The 23,416-nt window shown below is 62.8% G+C and overlaps 1 protein-coding gene across 2 annotated transcripts in view; it reads left to right on the forward strand.

Moving 5' to 3' along the window:
- Positions 1-870: 870 nt before the first annotated feature.
- The window catches only part of VAV2 (vav guanine nucleotide exchange factor 2), a 168,240-nt gene continuing 145,694 nt past the window's right edge, over positions 871-23,416 (forward strand). For both annotated transcript variants that reach the window (XM_045771281.2, XM_045771280.2), the window contains exon 1: positions 871-1,604. In XM_045771281.2, coding sequence (XP_045627237.2) covers positions 1,401-1,604 — 204 coding nt within the window. In that variant the 5' untranslated portion in view covers positions 871-1,400. The remainder of the gene's footprint in view (positions 1,605-23,416) is intronic.

Raw genomic sequence — 23,416 nt, forward strand, 5'->3', positions numbered from 1 at the left:
GAGAGCCCACGTTTCCTGAGCCGAGCCAGGAGCCACATCATTTCACTGCCAGATTGGCTCTTCATGTCCTTGAAGCCTGCCACTGTTGTGGGGGGAGGGGGCAGCTGCTGAAAACACGGCCCCCACCCCAGGGCGCGGCTCAGGAAGGAGTTCAGGGTGGGGTCGGTGGACCCTGCAGTCTGCCAGGGGCCTGCCAGGACCCAGGGCCCAGGCAGCTCTGGCCTCATGACCAAGCCTCTCCCTCACTTACTTATCTCACATATTCCATCTCAGACGCCAGGATTTGCCCTCTGGGCAGCTGCAAGTGGCCAGGCCTCTGGGTCACAAAGTGGGGGAATCCCGGCCTTTGTGCAGGGTCAGGGGTGGGTGGGGGGCTGCTTTCGGGTCCCTGGCCAGGGCAGAGGATCGGATGGGGGTTCTAGGCGCATCCCCGGCCCGTGTGTGCCTCGGGCCTCGAGTTATCCCTCGGGGACGGCTTGATGCACCGAGGGGACGCGAGGGGGGGTCCTCAGCCCAGTCTGTGCCCCCTCCTGGGTCTGTCCTTCCCCAAGGGCCGTGCGGAAGCGCCCAGAGCGACAGGGGCGACCTCCTGATCGCCACGGAGCAGAACGCAGGGCCAACGCAGAGACTGACACCCGGCCGTCCCTCCACAGGCGAGGTCTCTCGCCCCAGGCGCAGAGCTCCCCAAAAGTCTGGGCGCCCCGCGGACGGAGTGGGCGGGTCCCGGGCTGCGCCGCAGCCCCCGCCCTCCGCAACTTTGGCGGGCGGCGGGGCAGGAAGTGGGGGGGGCGGGGGCGGTGCCAGGCCCGCGCGCCGGCCCCGCCCCCGCCCCGCCCCGCCCGTGGCCGCGCCCCCCGCGCCCCCAGCGCCCCCGCAACCCCAGAGCCGCCGCGCGGCCGAGTCCAAGCGCCGAGCGCCGAGTGCGGAGCCCGCAGGCGGGGCGAACAAAGCGGCGGCGGCGAGGGCGGTCCAGGCCCCGGACGCGCCGAGCGAGCGACCCACCGGCCCTTTGTCTCGGGCGGGGCAGGAGCGGTGGCGGCCGCGGAGCGCCCCGAGCGCAGCATGCGGCGCCCGGTGGGGCCGATAGCGGGGCGCTGCGGCGGCGGGAGGCGTGGAGCCCGCCCCGGGGTCCGGGGGCGCCCGTGTGTGTGAGGGGGTCCCGCGTGTCGCGCGGCGCCCACCCCGCGGCTGCACGTGGGCGGGAGCGGCGGCCCGCGAGGAGCCGGAGCAGGAGGAAGAGGAGAGGACGCGCGGCGGCGCATTGGGGACCCCGGGCCGCCCGCGCGAAGCCCCGCCCCGGCCACCGAGCCCCGCGCGCGCGGGCGGGATGCCCCGCGGCCGCCGCACTTTGGCCCGAGCGCTGCCCTGAGCGGGCCGGCGGTGCGGCCGCCGCGGGCGCCATGGAGCAGTGGCGGCAGTGCGGCCGCTGGCTCATCGACTGCAAGGTCCTGCCGCCCAACCACCGGGTCGTGTGGCCCTCGGCGGTGGTGTTCGACCTGGCGCAGGCGCTGCGCGACGGCGTCCTCCTGTGTCAGCTCCTGCACAACCTCTCCCCCGGCTCCATCGACCTCAAGGACATCAACTTCCGGCCGCAGATGTCCCAGGTGAGGGTCCCGGCGCGCGGGCGGTCGCGGGGAGAGAGGGGCGCGCCCCGGGAGGCGCGAAGTTGACCAAAGTCCCCCAAGCCCGGGGCGCGCCGCCGCCGCCCGTGGGCATCGCCGGGAAGCGCCCCGAGCCGGTCTGCGGCGCCCGGGTGAGCGGAGATTCGAAGCCCAGCGCGGCGCCCGCCGCTGCCGCCCCGTCTCCTCGTCCCTCCCGGCCTCGGGGAGCCCGCCACGCCCGTGGCCCTCGTCGGGCGTCGCGTCCTCCGGCTTCGCGCCTGGTGGCGGGACGGTGGAGGACCAGCGGGGCGCGGCCCGAGGAGTCGGCGGGGCGAGGAGCTGGAGCCGGAGGGGCCTGAGGGAGCGGGTGGGCTCGGGTCTTCGCCTTCTCTTGGACAGGGCCACGCAACTTGGTGCGAGCGGGAGCCCCCGTCGCTTCGCCAGCACCCTCAAGTGTGGCCTTTGTCGTGGCCGAGCGCGTGGGGCTGCCGGCCGGCAGGAAAATGTCTGCGCAGCCGGCAGGAGCTGCTTTTCTTGGCCCCTTAAAGGGAACTTGGCTAAGACTTGAGCAGAATGAAGCTCAGGTCCTGCCCCCTTGGAGTCACAGAACACCCACCCCAGCTCCATTTGAAGGGGTCCTGGGTGCCCAAGGGGCCCCGGGGGCAAGACAGGGTCTGGCCAGCACTGTCCAGGATCGACCTTCCTCTTAGCCCTGGAGCCCCTTCCTCTGTGGCCCACAGCAAGTCCGCGTGGACAACAGCCATTCATGTGTGACATCGGAAAACGGGCTAGGGAGAAGGAGGGATGGAGTGAGTCACGGCTTTTCCAGGCTGGGCTGCATGGCCTCTGCCCTTTGGCTGTGACTGTGTTTCCAAGGAGATGAGGGCATCCCCTCCTCCAGGGAGGAAGGGGGTGGCTGCTGACAAAGAGGAGCCCTGAGAGGGTAGGGGGGCTGCTCTCCCACTCAGTGATAACAACCCAGGACCATGGAGGCAGGCAGCCTATTGAGGGAGCCCCTGCGGGTTCAGGCATGCGGTCTCAGGGCTCCCCTGAAGTCAGCGCTTTCCTTAGGCTCTCTCATGCTCACTGACCCGGAATCCCCGGGGCCAGGTGCCCTGCTGCAGAGTGCTTTCATAAATCCGTTCCTCACCTCTGTTCTCCCCTCTGGGGGTCAGGGTAGGGGGCTGGAGAAACTGAGGCCAGAAGGGTTGCTGAGGGCAGAGCTGGCCATGGACCGATGTGTCTGCCTTTGGCTGTCAACTACAGGGGCTGCCCGGGCTTGCTGGCTCCTGGTGGGTTTTCTGGGTGATTGACAGGGAGGCTGGGGCATAGGACACAGCCTGGGGTGGGTGGGTCCACACAACAGAGGCTGGGCCTAGCTGGCCTCTGGATCCCGGAGCTGCCCTTTTCCAGCTGTGGTTTGGGCAGGGTGGGGGAAGAGGGGCACTCTGGCTGTGGCAGGTGGCTTGGCCCAGCTGCTGCTGGAAGTGTGGAGACCTCCTGGGGTCCCTGGAGCCATCGGTGAGGCAGCAGCACTGAGGCAGCAGCACTGACGGCAGCACAATCCCTTTGAGCCCCCCCCCCCCCGTGTCCCAGCCTGGGGGAAGGGCTATCAGGGGGTCTCGGTGCTAGGGAGAACCGGATGGGCGAGTGTCTGTGTGTCTTCGTGGACTTGTGCAGATTGAAGCCTGGCCCTGTTACCTTCCAGGTAGGTGACCACCTTTGGGCCTCGGTTTCCCCATCTGTTTAATGGGAACAGCAGTAGTAGGCGCCTTCGAGTCAGCTTCTGAGGATTCCGTGAGGTTAAGGCAGAGAATGTTCTCAGTGTGGTGTGGGGTTGATGGTGATGCTAGGATGGTCATCCGGACACTGGCAGAGATTGCTGTCTTGGCAGAGGGCTGGTGTCCCTGACCTCAGCCCACCGGTCATCACCCCGTCTTTGTCTGTCTGTCGCTGCTTCAGGGACGGCTGCAGGGGCTCTGAGAACGTGCATTCAGTGGGTCTACCCCTTGTACATTCAGAGTTAAAGAAACGGTTCTTTTTACCAAGTGTGGCTGGGCATGGTTTGGGAGAGGAGCTTGGGGGTCCTCTCTTTGTTATTCGGGAAGCTTACCATGCCTAGAGCGGGGGAGGGAAGATGTCCTGTTGGTTCAGGGTGCGGTGCTTGGATCACAAGGAAAGTCCAAGCTTCCCTTTCTTCAGGGTCCTGCCCTGGGCGAGGCACGATCCTGGGGGGATCTGCCATCCCTGTGTCATGGATGAGGCAACGAGAGCTCAGAGGGATCCGGTGACTTGCCTCGGGTCACACAGATCGAAGAGGCGCAATGAAATCACAGGCTTGGGTCTCCCTTGTAGGATTGCCGAAATGCGTTCGATTCCGCAAGCCTTCCTGAAGCTGTCTGGCTGCCTCTCCTTCGGTTTCTCCTGCAGCGTGGAGGGGGCGCGGGGGGGGGGGGGTGCCTGTTTTCTGCGGGCATCTGGCTACTCTGCTGGTGAGTCCAGTCTGCGGGGCCTTCCCACCTCCGTGCGGTCCTGCAGGCCGGAGGCCCATCCCGCCCAGAGGCCTCCATGTTGTCCCCTCGTTCCAGAAGGCCATGCCGGCTTCTCATGGTGACATCCTGTTTTCAGAGGATAGCGTTTGGAATGTCCCTCCACTCTGAGTTGACCTCAGCTGGGTTATTGGCCCCAGAGGAGTGTAAGAGCATGTGCACTTATGGGGCATTTGCTGTGTACAGAGCCGGAAACTAGGAGGTGTTCATAGAGAGAGCCCTCCTGGAGCTGGCAGGCCGTGCTTTAATTTTTTTTAATCCAAAATGCCTGGGAGCCACCTTGGGTTTAATTAAACTAATTAGGTATGGCCACAATCTGCTGATCCTAATAAGAGATCACGTGTGTCTGGAGCGTCTTCGGCTGTGGAGGTCCTGAGGTTGCTGATGCCGGCAGACAGACAGCCCCTGCGCTCCATTTGAACCTGTAAGGCACCACCCGCCTGGCCTCTTGCCCACACCACCTGGGCGGGCCTCCTCCCTGGAGAGCAGATTGGGAAGCCTGGCACCCGGGGCCTGCCGGGGTTCCTCCCACGCCTCCCGTCCCTGCCTCAGGCCTGTTGTGCCCCACTTCTGTACCTTTGCCGTCAGCATCCGTTGTGAGCCATGCCCTTGTCGGTAGGCCTCTTCCACTCTTCACCTGGTTCTTCCTGGAGGAGCTAATCTAGAGGCCCCTCCTCTAGGAAGCCTCCTCTGATTGCACTCTCTTGGCCTGCGGCGTGGCGAGTCTGGCCGTGGCCCCCAGGGTACCAGGGGTATGTTGCTAACCCTGCACTTCCCACGCTTTCGCTCCACCCAGCACGTGGGGGCCATGCTCTTTCTCACCCTGCAAAGCCCAGTCTGGAAGGGGGACTGGGCTGAGCCCCTCGTCCGGGACGTCATCTCGCGGGCCTGCGGAGCCCGGCGTTCCTTCATTCCAAGGTAGGCTTTGTGCTTGGCGAGGGGCTGGGGGCCGCCTGAGCTGGGTCCTGCTCTCGTGACACTTCCAGAAGAGTGAGGGCACATGACGGTGTCGCCCAGATGCCCGGGGCCGCAGAAGCGGCCTGCAGGTGGCCTGCATTATGGTTTCCTGTTTTATTCCACGGATTAGAATCTGTTACTGTCATTTATTTCTACGCTCACATTGTCTCGGGTTCAGCCTGTGGGGATGCTTCAGGCCGGCAGCTCTGCATCTTTTTGACATGATCCCAGCATTTATTTCCTTCCTTCCTTCCTTCCTTCCTTCCTTCCTTCCTTCCTTCCTCTCTCTTTCTTTCTTTCTTTCTTTCTTTCTTTCTTTCTTTCTTTCTTTCTTCTTTCTTTTTCTTTCTTTCTCTCTTTCTTTCTTTCTGTTTTTTTTTTTTTTAAGATTTTATTTATTTATTGGAGAGTGAGAGAGTGAGAGAGGAACAGAGGGAGAGGGGCAAGCAGACTTCCTGGTTGAGCACAGAGCCCGATGTAGGGCTCGATCTTATGACCCTGAGATCATGACCTGAGACGAAATCAAGAGTCGGATGCTTCACCGTCTGAGCCCCTCAGGCGCCCTGTGTTCTCAGCATTTCCTGAGCACTTGTGTCAGCTCAGGAATCAGCCGGGTCTCCGAGGAGCTCTGGTTCCGTCGCGGGGAGGGGAATTTAGAAGCCACGATCTGGGTGCTGGTGTGCCCACTGCCGCCGGCTGTCCCTGCTCCCAGGTGCTCTCTGAGGTGGGAGCGGCAGTGTGCGTGCGTGTGCGTGCGCGTGCGTGTGGGCAGGCACGGGTGTAGATGGATGTGTCGTGTGCACGTTCGTCTTTGTTTTCTATCTGTATCACGGTTGCCACATAGGAACACGTGAGTTCTGTCTGTGTTTCAAAACTTCTGGTGATCTTATTAAAGTAAAAAGAAATGCATAACATTGATTTTAGTAATGCATTTTCGTGCACCCTTGCCTTCCCAGCGGGGGTGATGTGGGCTCTGGGTGGCGGGAATCAGATCTCTGGAGGTGAAGAGACCACGTTCTTTTTGTGTATGACGCTCAGCTGTATGTAGAGTACGAAACACGTACACGGTCGCTCTGTGGCACGGAGACTTCCTGTGGGAGGTCGATGACAAAAAGCTCGTGAAGAGGCTCCTTAGGGGGGTGATAGTGGCCAGTGGGGAGATGCGGGTTTCCCCAGCATTGGCTTTCCCATGTGGCAGGGGCTATGGCCCTGAGAGGGTCGCGGTAGCTGCACCCCGGGGGCAGAGGCCATGTGCCGGGGGTCCCATCTTTCACCGTGGCCTGACCGGCTGGGAGGGGCCCAGGGCTGTGTGGAGTAGGGTCCTGAGGCTTGGGTGCAGAATCGGCGGGCAAGGCCTGTGGGTGTCATCTGCCCAGGTCTTGGGAAGGTACTGCTTGGCAGTGGTGGACAGTGGGCTGTTTGTGGCTCTGGCATCGGTGGGCTGGGCTGGAACCTGAAAGTGTGCTGTGCATTTGGTGGGGAGGCCATCTGGGCCCTGAGAATGGGGGGCTCTATTGAGCCTGGGGCCAAGTGTGCGGGCAGCAGCTTTGCCGGGGGCCTGACAAGGACGTGTAGCCATGAGGAGCCCCCACCCCAGTGCCTCATTCGAGCTCTTTCTTACATGAGGATAGGGTGGCCAAGGGTGTCCCCTCCCTGGAGAGGGGCTCTTGTCATCCTTCCCAGAATGGCAGTGGGTCCTGCCCTGGGCGGTTGGCAGCATGATGCCCTCCAGCCCCTTCCTCCTGGCCCCGTGTCCAGCCCATCAGGTCTGTGTCTGCAGCTCTGTGACTTAGAGGCGTGGGATGTCCGGGGCAGGCAGTGTGGGCGGGGCTGGTGGTGGGGTCCTGGTTTAGGCAGAGGCCCAGACCCAAGTCCGGCAGCCCCACGGCTGGGGCCTTGCCAGGTGGACCTCCCTCCTGACTGCCCCTCGGATCCACCCCTTTCTCCCCCAGCGCCCCAGCCGACCACCGGCGCCCGCTCCCAGAGCAGGGGTTGGCACTTGGCTTGTGTCGAGGGCCAGACGGTAAATATTTTAGGCCTTGTGGGCTAGACAGGCTCTGTCGTAACCATTCAACTCTGCCCTCCCGGTGTGAAGGCAGCCGTGGCCGATCTGTAAATGAGTAAGTGTGGCTGTGCGCCAGCAAACTTTATGGAGAATGAAATTTGAATTTCATATCATTTTCATGTGTCACGAAGTATTATCCTTTTGATTTTTTCCCCCCAACTGTTTAAAAACGTGGAAAAATTTTCTTAGCTTGTAGCCTGTACAAAACCCGGCGGTGGGCTTGCCTACGGGGCTGGGGGCCTGTCCTGCGGCCTGTAAAGGAGCCCTGGTCCCCGGTCCCCACCCTCCCAGAGTTTGCCGTCTGTCTCCATTTGTATCCAGGGCCCTTGGCGCGGGCTTCTCTAACAGGACGTGCTCAGCAAGGACAAAGCTTTCTCCACCTTGTGCCAGAAATTGTGCTAAGTCCCTGGGGCAGGACCTGGTCTCATCCACGGAGGGGTTGCGGTGGGGGGGGGCCTCTGCCCTCAGCCCCACCTCGTAGGGGAGGAGCAGGGGCCACCGGGGCTGAGACCCTGGCGTCTGGAATGGCGTGGACATTTGCTGTGTGAGATGAGCTGCCTGGAATGGCAATGGGGGGGTCCGCCGCCGTCGGCCACTGGGCTGCTGTGGGAATCTTACTGGGGCGGGGTCACAGGACTGACTGAGCCTTGGTCTCCTCCTTTGCAAAGGGGGTGCCCATGGCCACCTTGCAGGCTGGTGGGGGGGTTTGGTGGGAAAATGCAGACCTGGCACTGTCCCTGCCTCGCACCGGGCCCCGTAAGTCTCAAGAACGCTGCGCCCCTCCCCAGGCCTGGGTGACCGGCTCGCTCCTGCTGGCTGGGGCAGCCGCCTTCCCCGGCCAGCTGGCCCCACCTCGCCTCTGGCTGCCCGGCTACGGCAGAGCCACCGTGGTTAAGAGAGGGTAAGGTGGCCAGCGCCCCGGAGTTGGATCCTCCGTCATTGCCTGCCCCCGAGCCCCTCCCACGCTTCAGTTACCCTTCAGTCCCGGAGGCAGGTGGTGGCTGGGTGATGCGGAGAAAGATGGAGGATCCTTGGCCAAGGAGTGCAGGGCCCAGGATCGGACCGCAGCCCTGCCCCTCCCTCTGCGGGTGACCTTGGGCGCCTGCTGGAAGGATCTCATGCCATTTCTCTGCTGCTTCTTCCCCAGAAGCTCCTATGCTGGACGGTGCGGGAGGTGGGGACAGACGCAGGGTTTACAGTCACATCTTTTGGGGCTGAGTTAGTCCTTATCAGATACAGATATTTGGATCCCTGGGGGCAGGGACTGCGGAGGGCTTCATGGAGGAGGCGGCCCTTGAGTTGGCCTTGAAAAGTGGATGCCTGTATGTAACTGAAGGGTGGGGTGGGTGATTGCTGCAGAGACAGGCCCCCAGGTCTTCTAGAACATTGCTGCCAGCCGTGTCCTGTCCTGGAGGGTTGGTGCCCTGACTGCCCAGCACCAGCACCTCCCCTGCGCCTTAGTGGGGAGACTTTGTGAGACACCAGGTTGGGCAGTTACTGGAAAGGCCGAGGGGGCTGCCTGAGGTCACACAGCCACGTGGAGGTTGAGGCCCCTTGCCAACCTGCAAAACAGCCCTTGGACGGTCCTGGTGGGTGGGGAGGCTGGGGGCTGCCCAGTGCCTGCACGCACAGATGGCCCAGGGCTGGCCGGCTCTGCCCTCGTGGCAGGGTGGCTCTGGGCCCGTCCCCTTCACCTGCTGCCCATTGCTGGGAGCGGCTCACTCTGTCATATACTAGCTTCCCATTCACTGTCACCTGCTCACGGGCATTGGGCACGAGCGGCAGAGACCCCTGACTTTGTGTCCCTGACCTTCTGGAGGGGGATTCATGAAGAAACAGCATGGCACTTTCTGACACGGGGGAATCAAGTGGGCCTGCACGGGGGGCTTCCTGGGGAGGTGACAGCGGTCCCGCAGCAGGACTGGGAGAGAGGTCTGGTGCCTGGGAGTGGGCACTGCAGCCCTTGCACAGTGCCTGGACACCGGGCTCGGGAGCCGCCCCCCCAGCTTCCTGGGATGAGTCCCTGCCCACTGCCCGGACGAGGCCAGCCCTGCTCCGGCCAGAGAAGCTTCCTGCTGGGGCGGGACCAGCCCGTGGCCGCCTGGAGGAGCCCCTAAAGCTCTGTGCTCTCAGGGCGCTCTCTGCCAGCACCCCGTAGCTGCTCGGACGGTCTTGGTTTCTGAATCCAAAACATAAACAAGAGTAACAAACGCGAGACCGCCGAGGGGGCTGGGCTGGAACTGCCCGCGGGACCCGGGGTGGTGGTGCCTCCCTGTTCCGTGGGCTTCGTGTGTCTGTCTCTGTAGAGTTTATATAAATATAACTGTCTTCCACACACCTGCTTGTCTGCGCCGGGTCTCCGTACACCTGAGGCCAGGACTGCATGTGTTGGTTTGTTGTGTTTGGAACTTGGGGCCTCACAGGCAGCGTGCGCACATGGTCTCCGTTGAGGGCCTGCCGCCTGTCCTCCCGTCTGTCTGCCGGGCTCTTCAGCCTCCAGGTTATACAGGAGTGGGAGCCCCCCCCCCCCCCGCCCCAGCCTGTGCTGCCATCTGTGCGAGGAGGGGGCGCCTGTCTTCCACTGTTAGAGGGACTTGACACCACGCTGCCTCCCAGTCCACCCCCATGTGTGCGTGGCTCTGCTGTGGCATGACAGGTGCGTCCCTGAGATGCAGAAGGTGGCGGGGTGGGTGCCGGAGGGCATCACCGGGAGTCCCTGTGCAGGGGGGCAGGTCTGGGGTCCAGGCGTCTGCCTGCCCCCCGCCCCAGCCCTGCTTCTGCCTGGTCTCCTCCCTGAGTGCGCCTCCCTTTCCTGGGGACACATGTTTCCAGTTTGCACGAATATTCGTCTGATTGTCATAGCTGTCCCCTACACATGGGGTGCTGCCGGGGGTACGTGGTGTAGGCACCGTGCTGAGCACGGGGCAACCAGTGGTCCCAGGGAGAGGGGGCCTCTGCAGAGGTGCAAGGACTAAGCCACCTGCCAGGGTCCCGACAGCTCAGGGAGGCAGGGCCGCACCTGCCCTGGCCTTTCTCACGCCAGAGCTCCACATCTGGCTTGTCTTCCCCGCGGGGGCTGGCTGTGGTTTGTGGCAGGGCTCCTGTGAACTTTGGCACCTGGGGGTGGCCCGCTGTGTGCCGGGAGGCCTCAGTGTCCCCCCCAGGAACGGGGAAGTGCGCTGGGGACTGGTCATGGCTGGAGCAGGGACCGTCCCAGCTTTTAACTGTACAAGTAGGCGTCTGGTTCCTGGGGCCGTCACCACATGTCCCGGGCGCACAGGACACCTAGGGAGGCTTTAGTCTGTTCATACCCTGTGTCAGGCCCCTGGGGTGGCGGAAGGTTCTGGTCCCACGTGCTCATGGCAGCCACATCCTGAGACCCTCCCACCTTGCCCCTCAGCAGCTCCCACTCTTAATTTACCCCTCTACGCCCGAGATGGGCGTCTGGGCTCCCAGCCCCCAGATCATCCGGCTGCGGGGACAGGAGCAAGCATCACTAACAGCCGTTTCAGGGAGGGACGAGACTGTTCAGATCGGAGCTGTTTTCCTCTGTAGATGATGGGCTTCACACGAGAACTGACTCCCAACCTTTCGGTTTAATTTGTTTTCACACCAGAGCTCAAAGGAAGCAGGCTTGAGGCCGGGCAGCGGGGTGTGACCGGGCTCCCCGGACTTGCCACATGACCGCTCACCCTGGGCCTCTGTGTTCCTGGCTGCAGAGGGGCCCGGGCTCCCCCTCCCCCGAGGTGTCCGGGCACAGTCGTGGCGGCGAGGGCTCAGGGCTGATGTCCTGGCTTCGCTACTGACCATGGTGGGCCCTCGAGCTTCCCCCCTTTGTGGGATGGGGATGAAAAATAGCATTCTGCTCAGTGGGGGAGCAGGTAAAGGTGGGGTCTGTCCAGACGATGCAGTTGACCCAGCCACTAAGAGGAACGAGCCCTGGCTGACCCGGGTTACAATGTGAACGAGCCTCAGCTCGAGTCCCCCAGGACCTCGTGCCTGGTGAGGGAGGCCAGACCCCAGAGGGCGAGGCCTGGGGAGGATGGAGTGGCTCCATTTGTGCACGGAGGGTGGGCTGGGGGAAGGGACCTGGGCCTGGCTTTGTGTTTGGGGTTCGGACAAAGCTCTGGATCCAGACGATGGTGGTGATTGCACGACACGGTGAAGGGACAGAATCGCCGATTGTAAGTCTTGTCATGTGCCTCTGACCGCACAAAAATAGCATCCCCCTTGTGGGGCTGGGAGGGATTTGAGCAGGTGTGTGGCAGGTGAGTGCCTGGAACCCGCGCTGGCTGTGGCGGGGACCCTCAGGGCCACCATGTGACTCTTGTGGGCTCTGCACGCCTTCGCCCGTGGCCTCCCTCTCCCTTAGTGATGTTACAAGTGCTACTTTCACGACTAGGTTGACGTAAAGGTCAGAATACTAATGGTATATGTTTAAATATCGTCTTTGACCTCACACACATTTGGGCCCCTAATGTGTGCTTGGGCGATGAGTCAGCCCCGCGTGGCCTTCCACGTGGCACGTTTCTCGGGCCCCTTCTTGCCCTGGGTCCGCGCTGCTCCAGGACTCAGGGCACCGAGGCAGGCACTTGTCGAGACTCACTTCCCTCTGCAGGAATGAGGAGCCAGGGAACGGCTGCCTCTGCTCCAGGCTCTTGACTCAGTGCCCTCGACAGGGTGGCCCAGGAGAGCTGCGGTGAAGGACGATGGGTCCAGGGAGCACACGAGGTGTCGGTCTCAGTTGCCCCTCCCTGTAAAATGGGACCATCGTGTCTAGGTGCCTCCATGGGTGGGTGGGAGGAAGGCTCCTGGGGCATCTGAAGCCCCCCCTTGAACGAGGAAGGCGTCCGCGGTCCTGGGATCATCTCTCTTGAGGGAAGGCGCCCTGCGTCTGATGCGGGAGTCTGTGCTGTGGCTCACAGGTCCCTGGCCTGCTGCTGCTTGGCGAAGGAGGGGCGTTTTCGCGACACCTTGCGGTAGACCAGTGGCCCTGGGGCCACTCGGTGTCCGGGAAGCACCCGCGGAGGTGGCGCTGGGTTCAGTAAGGATGTGGGTTTTCTCTGTGTCCCTGGGAGAGTCGGTTTCCCCATGGCGGCGGCCGCGCTCCTGGAGTCCACCCTGCTGCCGCTCCCGCCGATGGTCCCGTGTGGGGGCCGTGGGCTTCCCGACCGTCTGGTCAGCGGGGGCTGCGGGGCAGGCTGCGGGGGCCAGACGCCGTGTCTGGGACTGAATGACCGAGTCAGTAAATCAGGCTGTCGGCCTCGCCTTCCGCAGGCGGCCGTGGTGCGTGTGCTCGCTCGCGCTGGCTTCGGCTCTGCCTGGGCTCGGAAGCACGGCTGCATTTCTGGGCTCGCGGCTGGACCTGGGTGCACGTGTGGACGAATCCGAGTGGATGTTGGGGTCAGGAGGCCTGGTGCGGTCTGCCGTCTGCTGCGCTGTCCGGCCAGAGGCTGCCCTCTCCGTGCCCGTCTGCAGCCCAGAAAAGTCCGGGTGATGCCACCGGCCTCCCGTGGGGTGTTTTGGGGCCGGCATCCACTGTCCTGGAGGTGGCTGAGAGCTCTAGGGTTTTGCCCACAGAGCTCTGTCCACCTTGTCTTCTTGGGGGGGGGAGCCTTGGCTGCCTTCTGGCCAGTACTCAGGGTCTAGGCGTAGACGGCTGCTTAACAGCTGGTTCGGTTCCTGCCAGGGGCCACACTCTGGACCAGCTCTGGGGTCCCCGTCCCATGCCCTCCCTCCTGCCTGAGCCTCCGGCTGGCGGGGCTGGTGTCCTGCAGGGTGGGAAACGGCCCCGGCCTGGGGGACCCGTGCAGCAGCTCTGATCCTCAGCCTTCCTGCTGCTTTGCCCTGTGGTGGCCCGGGGGACGTGCAGGCCAGCGTCCGCACTGCCTTTGGGTGGTGGGCCGGGGATCCAGCCGGAGCGCTCAGCCCCTTCCGGTGGTCCTTGGGCATGACGGTGTCGCCTGCTGTGCTTTGCCTGGGCTGGGCCGCTCCCGGGCTGCCGGGCGATGCATAGGTGGTGGTAATTAGTCACGGTCCGGGAGGCACTTGGCGGTCATGGACCTGACCCTGGTAGGGGACAGCCCGGGGTCGTCAGCAGCCATTTGAGAGCCTCGGAGTCTAAGGTTCAGGGAGCACAGAAGCTGGTCCAAGTTCGCAGGTAGGGGCTGGGGGCGGGACTCAAACCTGTGGCCGCCCGCGCACCTGTGGCCCCAGCATCCCGTCCCTCGTGGCGCCCTTGGGCTCCTGAGTTGTGCGAGCCGTGGGGTGCCTCTGACACCCTCCTGCAGTAATTCACGTGCTGGCAACCGCTCTCTTTTTTCTATTAACTCGTGTGTGTAGTAAATTTTTTTTTTCGTCAAAAAAGAGAAGATAGAATGTTCACATACCACCCCCTCCTCATGCAAATAAGCCTTGGGAGAAACCGGCCTGCCCTCTCTTTGGGTGTATTTTGTGGTAATTTAGCTGCTTAAATGGAACATCTGTTAGCCAGCGATGCTCCAGGGGAGCAGAGCTGTAGATTACAGGAGTGTTCGGGCAGTCGTCTGTGCTGCAGGAGGCACAGGCCCCAGCACTCCCGCCCCTCCGCCCCTGCGCGTGGAGGGACACTTGGCGCTGAGGACCGTGCTGGCGACAGGGTGCGGGAGGCCAGACGGAGCCTTCGTACCTGCCCGCTGGGCCCCTGAGGACAGCTGCTGATGTACGTGGCTCAGCGCAGCTGGGGCTCGGGAGAAGCCCCTGGCTTTGCAGCCTGCGTGGGCCCCGGGGACTCATCCCTGGGCTGGCCTGGCCGTGTTCCCTCCTTCAGCAGAAGAAGGGCGCTTGTGGTGGGGTCAGGGGCCAGGCTGGGCCTAAGCGTAGACCTGCCTCACAGCTGACGTGGCCGCGTGTGCCCCGGACCCTGCCCACACCCCAGTGGGCTCACCTGTGAAATGCGCTGCCATGTGTGCAGGTGTGGCTCCCCGGAGGCCCGGGAGCGTGGGAGTCGTCCCCCCTCTTGTGCCCTGCCACTGCATGTGATATGAGCTTTGGTGACCTGCAGGCACTGGTTTCCATACGGGTCACAGCGCTTTCTGTGAGAGGGGTGGCGGTCTTCCTGGCAGCTGGATTCTGGGGGCAGGGGCCTTCCTGCCCTGCCGCCCGTTGGGTCTCCTCTTCCCAGGCCTTTTACCGGGGGGCCCTTCCTACAGCTCCCAGGGAGCATTTCCCCAGCACCTACTGCCTGTGATCAGTTGGCCCTCAGGTCAAGGGAAAGATGGGGGAGGCCCGGCAACTTCTTCCAGGAGCTCAGAGTTGGGGGGGCCACCGAGGGAAACAGCGGTCACCTTGGGGGGTGATTGGAGGAACCCAGAGCCATGGCCCTCACCGCTGCGGTGAGGCAGGGTGGTGGGTGGGTGGCTTCGCCTGGGGTGCGGGGCAGTCACAGAAGGGGGTTGGAGAGAGCACGATGTCCTGGATTTGGCTTCAGAAGGTTTTGCTTGGCTGCAGTGCTGGGACTGGATTGGAGGCCACGGTCCGCAGTCCGGGAGGCTGAGGCTGGGAGGAGGCGGATGCGGTCACCCCAGCAGGAAAACTGTTCAGGCCTGCGCCTGGGGAAGGGAGACAGGCTCCAGGCTCCACGGTATGGGGGAGGCAGGGACCCTGCCGGTCGTGGCCCTGATGTGGGGTGATGAGGAGGGTGCCCTGATGTCAGGCTTGGGCAGTGGGGGAGCTGGTGGGACTCGTCCAGATTCGCCCTTGGGGCTCAAGGTCCGCCTCTGGCCAGCGGCCCGGGGAAGGCCCGGCTCTCCCCGTGGTCTGTCCGGAATCTGCCCTGACCGGCGTTGCGGGACGTTTCAGCCCCGCCCCGTTGTGTTCTCTGTCTGGCTTTGAGTTTCCTGCTTTTTTTCCGGTCTCTGTGTGGCTGATCACATCAGTGTCCAGGCTGGACTTGGGGGTGAGGGGCTGGCCCCAGCCTCGGTGGGCCAAACTCTGCAGGCTTCTGCGGGGCCAGGGCCCCGGGCCATGGCGAGAAACGTCTTCCACTAGCGTGGGACGCCATCCCAGACTCTCCTTCCCTGATCACGATGTCTTCGAGCATGCTAGCAGTTTCGCCTTCATAAGTGTGTGATTTATTCAGGTTGTAAACAGGTGCTCTCCTTACTCGGAAGCGCGGGGCCGGCGCGTCGGAATCCGGCTCTCTGGGGAAGCGTAGATCCCCGGCGTGTGCGATTCATCTCCAGGTAACACGATGGCCTTCGCGGAGACCCAGCAAGGCTGCCGCAAAGCCCAAAATAGTCGTGTGGGTTATTTTTAAGTGGTTTTTGCCTGTGGAAAGAGTGGTTTTTCTTAAAAAGGGCTCTGCCTTCGATTGATTTCTTTGGGACTGCTTTATTGCTATTGATTCAGTAAAGCTTTAATCAGCAAACAACCTCGCAGCGGGCTCTGGGGCGGGCGACTTGCCGGCCTCGTCGATTTTTCAGCGAGGAGCATTTGCCGTGACCCGGGGCCGCACGTGAGCCAGCAGCCTGGCGTCTCATTCTCAAGGCCTGAGCTCGGGCTGGGGCGGACCCCAGGACTGAGCCCCGGGTGGTCAGAGCATGGGGCACCCTTGTTGGACACCATGTGGGAGTCAGAGACCCAGGACGGCTTCCCTGCCCCTCACCCCTTCCTCCGCGTCTGAGAGCCACCAGGTCCAGCGCTGGGAGGCCGTGCGTAGCTGTGAGGAGAAAGGGGACAGTGGTTGTGTGCGGTGTCCCTTGAGGGAGATCTGGGCTCTGCCCCCTGCTCCGGGACCCTGTAGGGTCACGGTCTGTCCCCTCGAGATTTGTCCTCTCTGCAGGCCCTGGGGTGGATGAGACCAGAGACACACGTACGTACGTATTGAAGGCTTACTGGTCTGTTTGCCGCATGGAGGACACTGTGTGCATAGTCGTGCGTCCCCGCGGAGCTGGGCTGTCACCTTCCTCACCACCTGGGAGCGTGCTTTGTCACTGCCACGTCTGTCCCACGTGGCTTTCGTGCACGTCATTTCGCCCATGCTGAGTAGATCCTTTCTTCGTGTTCTGACTGCTCTGAAATCAGCGTGCGTCTCGGGGCCTCACAGGGAGGGGTGTGTCAGACCCGCTGTGCGAGAACCCGCCAGGAAGAACTTCAGGTGATGGGAAGATGCCCGGAAGTACGGGGACACCTGGCCCCGGGGTCCAGCCTGCACTGTGACCTTGAAGCCGGGAGGGCGTCCTCAGTAAACAAAGAATGGAAGTTGTGACAAAAAAAGTCACAAACAACGATTTCTAGAAAACCGTTCAAGGAATTAATTGACCCAGCAGCACTCATAGCCCCAACGGGCCTCTCAGTTTCCTCCTTGTTGATAAAATCATCATTGAGACAGGGGGGTTTATGGTTCTGGGAGCCTTGCAGGGTTGGGGTAGAGGCCTCTCCTGCCAGCGCCTGGAGAGAGATGGGGCCTGCGCGGGCATCCCTGGCCACCCCGACCTGCGGCCCACCTGGGCAGCCCAGGCACCCTGGGGGACGGTGAGTGTGGGGGACGGAGCCACTGTCCACCCAGCCTCTGGGCCCTGGAGGGCGACTGGGATGGTTCCTTTCTCTTCAGTGCTCTCTGTGCCCAGCCATGAGTTCTGGAGCTCTGCTCCAGCATAGACTCCCCCCCGCCCCCCGCCAGCAGTGAACGTGGCTTTGGTGCCCTGCCTGAGTGTGGGGCCTGGGGAAGGGGCTGGGGCACTCCCTCCCTTGGTGCCTCCCATCCCAGGTCTCCTGAGGTCTGGCCAGAGCAGAGACGGGGTTCCAGACTGTGGGGTCCCAGACACCAGCCTTCTTCCACCCTGGTTCTCATCTGGGGGGGGGCTGGACTCTCCATTAGAGCACCTCATTTCCCCTCTGCTGCCCTTGGCTTTTTGGGCACAGACTGCCCTTCAGCCCTCCATGGAGGGTTCAAGATTTGGTTCTGGGCCCGGTCTGCCTGAAAAGCTGACCTGAGAAGGACAGGGAGGGGCCCTGTGTGCGGCTGCTCAGCGGCCGTGTGGATTAGTGATGTCTGCCGGGGGTGTGGGCGATGAGGGGGGACACATTCGCCTTGGATAGATTAGTGATGTCTGCCGGGGGTGTGGGCGATGAGGGGGGACACATTCGCCTTGGATAGATTAGTGATGTCTGCCGGGGGTGTGGGCGATGGAGCGGAACCGGCTGCTTCTGTGCCTTCCCTGGCGCAGGCATCTGCGGTCAGCCTTGAAACTGCCCTGGGGTGCCCAGCTATGTGACCGCTCCCCTTCTCCGAGCACCTGCCTCCTGCTTTCCCCTCCTTGGGCTCCTCCAGGGTGGCTCAAGCACCCCCCCATGACCTCCCCTGCCTGGTGCTCCCAGCTCTGCTCCTACTCAGCTGGTATTGGCCCTGGGACTTTTCACGCCCTGGCCTGGCAAGGGGGGGCTCTGCTCAGTGCAACCCTGGGGGAGCTGTAGCCACCACCCCCTGCCCTGGATCTGGGACCCCTTCTCTTTGGGTTCGGGACCCCTTTGACAGAGTCTAGGACCCTAAATCTGGACCTGGATCTGGCCCCCGTCTCTGAATCCGAGATGCTTTCTTGCTGGGTCCCGGACTCCCGTACTAAACTGAGGGTGTTGTCGTCGGATTGACAAAGCACCCCAGGCCTGGGCTGGCAGAAGGTCCCACGTAGTAAGCTGTCTGGAGAGAGGAAAGAGCCTCGCCCTAGCCGAGGGGCACCTCCCTGTTCTGAGACTGTTGGCGTGAGCCGACTCCTAGAGAGGAGGAAAAGGAATGCACTTCGCTTCCCCTTTCCTCTCACATCGGTGCTTGATTCCTGGCTCGAGGAAGTAGCTGGCAGTGCCGCTACGTGGAGACAGGATTGGGGTGAAGCTCTCCGAGTGAGCCTCCCGGCTGAGCGGCTGCACATCCTGAGCCCCCGGGCCACCCCGGCCTTTGCTCAGAGGTGGAGAGGCCTCTCCAGGGACCGGGGAGGCGGGGAAGTAAGGCTCAGTCTCTCGTGGTTAGCGTTTTAGCGGCCAGATGATGAAATCCCCCACGGGCCAGAACATTCTCGGCTGAGCCTGGGCCTGGGAGGGGCCGCTCTGCCCTCCCTGAGCAGCAGCGACATGGTGTGCTGGAACAGACCCTGTCTCTCTGTGGCGGGTTTGGTGTCCCGCAGCTGGCTATGTGTCTGTGATTGTCCCCCGTGACTGTGGAGCGGTGAGCAGCGTCCCGCGGGGAGGAGGTGCCTCCAGGTGTGGCCCCAGGGCTCGCGAGCTCTTCCTGTGCGCAGGTGTCCCAGGGCAGCCCCAGCACAGCACCACAGGCTGGAGGCCTGACAGCAAGAGAAGCTTACTCTCCCACAGTTCTGCAGAGAGAGACCCTGCATCCAGGTGTGGGCTGGGCCGTGGACCTTGAAGGCTCCTGGGCACAGTCCCTCCCACCTGGCGTCCAGTGGCACCAGGTCTCCTGTGGCTTGAGACCCCTCACCAGTGTCTGCATCCACCTTGCCTTCTCCGCCCTGTGTGTCTCCATCAGAGCCTCTGACCACGGGGGCTTGCCTCCGGGTCCCCGCGCCCTGGCCTGCCCCGGGCCACCCTGTGGCTCTGCAGCTGGCCGACCGCGCAGTCCTCCCCACCCCGAGCTGCTCCACTGCACTCTCACTTCCCTCGGCCGCCCCCCTTCTCTCGAAAATAACACCGGGGTGGGCGGGCACCTCGCAGGCCCGGCCTGGGAGCCTGGCTTCAACCGTCTCTTCCCGTGGGGGGTGGGCATAGGCGGGTGCTCTCCTTCGGGGTGCCTCGTGCACGGCACCACGCGGGGCCTGGCGGGCGTTGGGGTGATGGTGGGATGAGGGATGAGTGGGCGAGCACAGGAAGGTCGGGGACCGTGCCTGGGGCTTCCCGGGGCGCTGGTCCGCCCCACCGCTCTCCTTTGGTGGAGCCCGTCTGTGCGGAAGGCTGTTGGGTGGTGACCCTCAGGGACGGTGACTCTGCCACGACGCCCCCTGTAGCGGACGTGGAGCCTTGGGCTCAGTTGTGGGAATGGCCGTTCGCCGTCGTGTGACTGGTGGTGAAGCTGTGGGAACACCCCGAAGGCCCAGAAGCCAGGGGTCGCTGGAGCGTGTGGCCCCGGCCTGGGGAGAGTCCCAGACGCCCGGCGCGGGGTGTCATGCTGCCAGGGAGGAAATGCCAGCACCCAGAGCTGTGCACTATTCCCAGCAGTCCATTTTGTAATAACAAAAAATCCAGAATCAAGAGTGTGGACGGAAAAAGCCCTTGCGTGGTAAGTGATGTTTTAGGGCTGGAGCTCATGGGCTTTTAGTTTATTCCAGACCTCCCCCCTTTATCTAGGACAGGTCGTTTGTATTTTGGGAGAAAAGACAAAGAGCAAAGTTTTGCCCCTGGAGTGCTGTCGCAGGCACCTTTCCTTCCGTTACAACCAGACGGAACCTGCAGGGGAGGCCTCAGTTTCCCCACTTGGTGAGGTGGCTGGTGCCCGTTATCCCAGCGCAGAAAGGCTTCGGGGCCCTGGGTGCCGTGGGAAGGTGAGCCGCCACGTCTGCTGTCCATCCTCCCCGGGCACCCTGAGCAGGTGGGCCGCGGCTGGAGCTTGGCTGCCTGCAGCTGAAATGCCAGCTCTGGCTCAGCTTTCCCGTGTGGGGACAGCTGGGGGCATGCCCGCCCCTGCCCCCAGGCCCCCCTGCAGCCCCCCCCCCAGCTTGGCTCCTGCCCCATTGGGGGCGGAGGGTGAGTCTGCAGCTGCGAACATTCCTGACCCCAGTTCAGGGGAGAGCGCCCAGCTGCTCCTGGCAGACAATGGAGCCCCCGCTCCCTGCTCCCCATGCCCCCTCGGTGCTCTGCCCTGGGGCTGGCGCTGGAGCGGCTGGAATTTCCAGAAAGTGCAGCTTCTCCAGTGGAGGAAAGGAGGGAAGTCCGTGTTCTCAGAAATGTGCTGTGCTGGCCGCCCGGCTGGGCTTTTGATACGTTCACAAGATGCACTTCTCCCAAAGCCAGCCCAGAGTGGAGATGGCTTTTTAAGAAATCCTAAAAGTAATGCTCAGTTGTTGGAAAAAGGAAAAGAAGAGACAATTCAGGATAGTTCCCGGACTCCCGCCCCAGGCAGGCCTGTGTCCCTGTGACTCTGAGGCCCCCCAGACCCCCCACTGTCCATCGGAGGCTGGTTTTGCGGCTCCTGAGATATCCGGAGACCCTCCTGTGGGGCTGGGGGCAGGGAGGGATCGCGCGGGGGCCCAAGATGCAGTGAGTGACCCGCGGCCGGGCGGGGGTCCTGGTGCGCCATCCAGTTTTTTATCGTGAACTACGAGCTGGAAGTTCAGTCTTGGGTGCTTTCAAGGGCACCGTCGAGCGGCGTTGGGTGCATTCAGGCGGAGGTGCAGCCGTCCCTCCGTCCGCGTCCAGGACTCGTTCACCTCGCAGACCTGGAAGTGCACCCGCTGAGCGACCCCTGCGCGCCCCTCCCTCCAGCCCCGGCCTCCACCGCTCTACTTTCTGTTTCTGCGGATTTGACTTTCCCGGGGCCTGTGGGAGCGGATCCTGCAGCACCCCGTCCTCTGGCTGTTTTGGCTCAGCATCACATGCTCCAGGCCTGTCCACGTCGTGGCACGTGTCAGGGTCTTTTTCCTTTTTAAGGCTGAGTAATGCTTCACGGTGTGGCTGGACCACGTTTTGTTGTCCATTGATGGGTGGGCTGCTTCCTCCTCTGGCTGCTGTGAACACGGCTGTGCACACCCTTTGCTCCAGCCCTTCGGATAAATACTGGAGGTGGAATGGCTGGGTCACACGGTAATTCTGTTGTTAATGTTTTCAGGAGCCGCTGTTACCGCTTTGCGCAGGCGTTCTTGCCCGCACGTGCCTTCCATGTGCTTGGAAGCACACCTCCTAGCAGGTGTGTGTGGGGGGTCTCATTCACACCCGTGTCGAAGCTGCAGGAACCCCCCCCCCGGAGGTCTATACCCCTGAGCCCCAGGGACTGCAGTCAGGCTCACCAAATGGGGAAGCCAAGGCTTTGAGGGAGGCAGAGACTTGTCCACGGTCCCCAGCAAGCTGTGTGCCAAATGGAGGTGCGTGTGCCCCATGTTCTTCTGCCCTTGCTGGCTGTCAGGGGGACCAAGGTGGGGCAGGGGAGATGAGGTCCTGATTCGGGAGAGTTCCCATGCGCATTTTCCCCGGATGGAGAGCAGAGGCTGCAGTCCCCACCTGCGGTCACGGCCAGCCGCTCTGAGCCCGTGGGGGGCCCGTGGGGAGGCAACGGTGTGGGAACAGAAATCGGGAGAGAAGTGACTTCAGAAGGCACAGCTGAGATTTCACACGTAAAGGGCGTCCCTCGTGTGAGGGACACTGGGGAGTGGTGGCGGGGCGCCCAGCCTTAGCATCAGGAGCGGGACCCTCTCCCTGGCTTCTTCATGGAGGGATGGCTCCCTGTGGGTTCCCTACTGCCTGGGCCATAAATGACATGGGGACATTTGGGGTGTGGATGAATATTCGATTGAGTGAAGCCCCTGAAGGGGCCGGGGCTCCTGACAGGTTGAGACCCCATGGGTGGATATTCAGAGAAGCGGGGCCTCCGCTCCTCCCCCACCCTGGGAGCCAGCAGCTTCCCTGCAGACTGAGCCTGGGAGGTTTCCCTGGCTCCCCACTCCGGGGCTGGCGGAGCCTCCTGGGTTCTTGAGCAGTGCCGTCCTCTCTTCTCACCGAGCTCAGCTGGCATTTATGGCACGCGGACGGTGGCCTTATGAAAATGAAGAGCATTGAAACACAGAAGAACGTGTGTACCTCTTATTCTCCACCTGGTTGGACTTCAAAATACATTTCCCTGAGCCCTTGTCCACTTGCAGACGTGCTTGTGCTGAGCTTTACTCATCACGACACAGACATGCTCGGTACACACACGCACAGGTTCACACGCCCCCTCGTGCACCCCACACGGAGCACGTCCCGCTCACCGTAGCTGTGGAGTAACTGAGGGAGGGGGGCCCAGTAAGCTGTCAGCTGTCGCTACAGCCCGACCTCCCATTCCCACACAGGGGACCAGTCCCCCCTTCCCCTGCAGCCCTCTGGGGTCACCATCCGGCTTCACTGAGCTCCTCCTCGGTGCTGCTCGTGCTCTGGGCACTTGGGGTCCTTGAGAACATCCGTTAGCATGAGAGGTGGTTCTTGCAAGGCCTCGTGGCCCCTGCAGAGCGAGAGGCAGCCCGAAAAGGCCTCTCCCCAGGTTGGGTGCTGCATGGACGCCACCCCTCGGGGGGCTTTGCTGGCCGGCTGGGTGGTCACCCCCGGCCCCCACAGCGACGGAACGGATTCAGCATCCTCAACTGTGCGTGTGGGGACGGGTGGACAGACGGACGGCTGGATGTCAGCTGTGTGTGTGTGTGTGTGTGTCTGGGGGAAGTGGCAGTCCCTGTGGCTCCCAGCTGCTCTCAGGAACCCCCGGGAGCTGTGGGATGACAACTAAACAGGACGCTTGACCCTTCTTGCGATGATGTGTGTCCACCCGAGGAGGCATCCCCATGAGCGTCCGCGTGCTGCGGCACTTCTGGAACGGTGGAGGAGGACGTCTCACGTCCCTTGGTGTCCCTAAGGTGATGGGACCTCGAAGATGCCATTTGTGAGGCATGGGGTTGCCGCACGTGGGAGATCGCTTGCAGGGTCAGGCTGTACCGGGAAAGTGAGAGGGGGTCTCAGCTGCCCCCAGCTGGGCTGCAGCCCTTGGGCGAGAGGATGGCTTTCACAGACTTGGGCGGGGGAACGGACACCTGGGGGTGGGGAACGACAGGCCTGCTTCGGCCCCCTGATTTTGGGGTCCTCGAACTGGGCCCCCTCCTGTAGCAACATGGAGACAGCCACTGAATGGGGGGTCTGGAGGCCTTAGATGTGCCCTCAACCTGGAGCTTGGGTCACCGGGGCAGGGGTCGCTGGGAGGGTGTGGCAGGGGTAAGGCTCAGTTTTGAACCCAAATCTCTCTGCCTGAAAGTTGGCTGGGTTTGCCTGAGCCCCGCACATCGATTCAGGGGTGCCTGGAGCTAGACCAGGCACTGTGATGTTCAGAAGGAGGAGACAGGGAGGTGGGTCTGGGGCCCACCAGAGCCCTGAGTTAAAGCTGGGGGACCAGTGTGCCAGGTGTAGGATATAGGGGCTCCCACCTGAGTGGGGGCTGTGGGGGACCTGTGGGCGACAGGACTCCTGCCTCAGTGTCTCATCAAAACCCATGTCATCCCTCCATCCATCCACCCTGCATACCTTCG

This window comes from Ursus americanus, chromosome 18, assembly GCF_024610735.1.
Source record: "Ursus americanus isolate L20-20 chromosome 18, mUrsAme1.1.p, whole genome shotgun sequence".
Classification (NCBI taxonomy): domain Eukaryota; kingdom Metazoa; phylum Chordata; class Mammalia; order Carnivora; family Ursidae; genus Ursus; species Ursus americanus.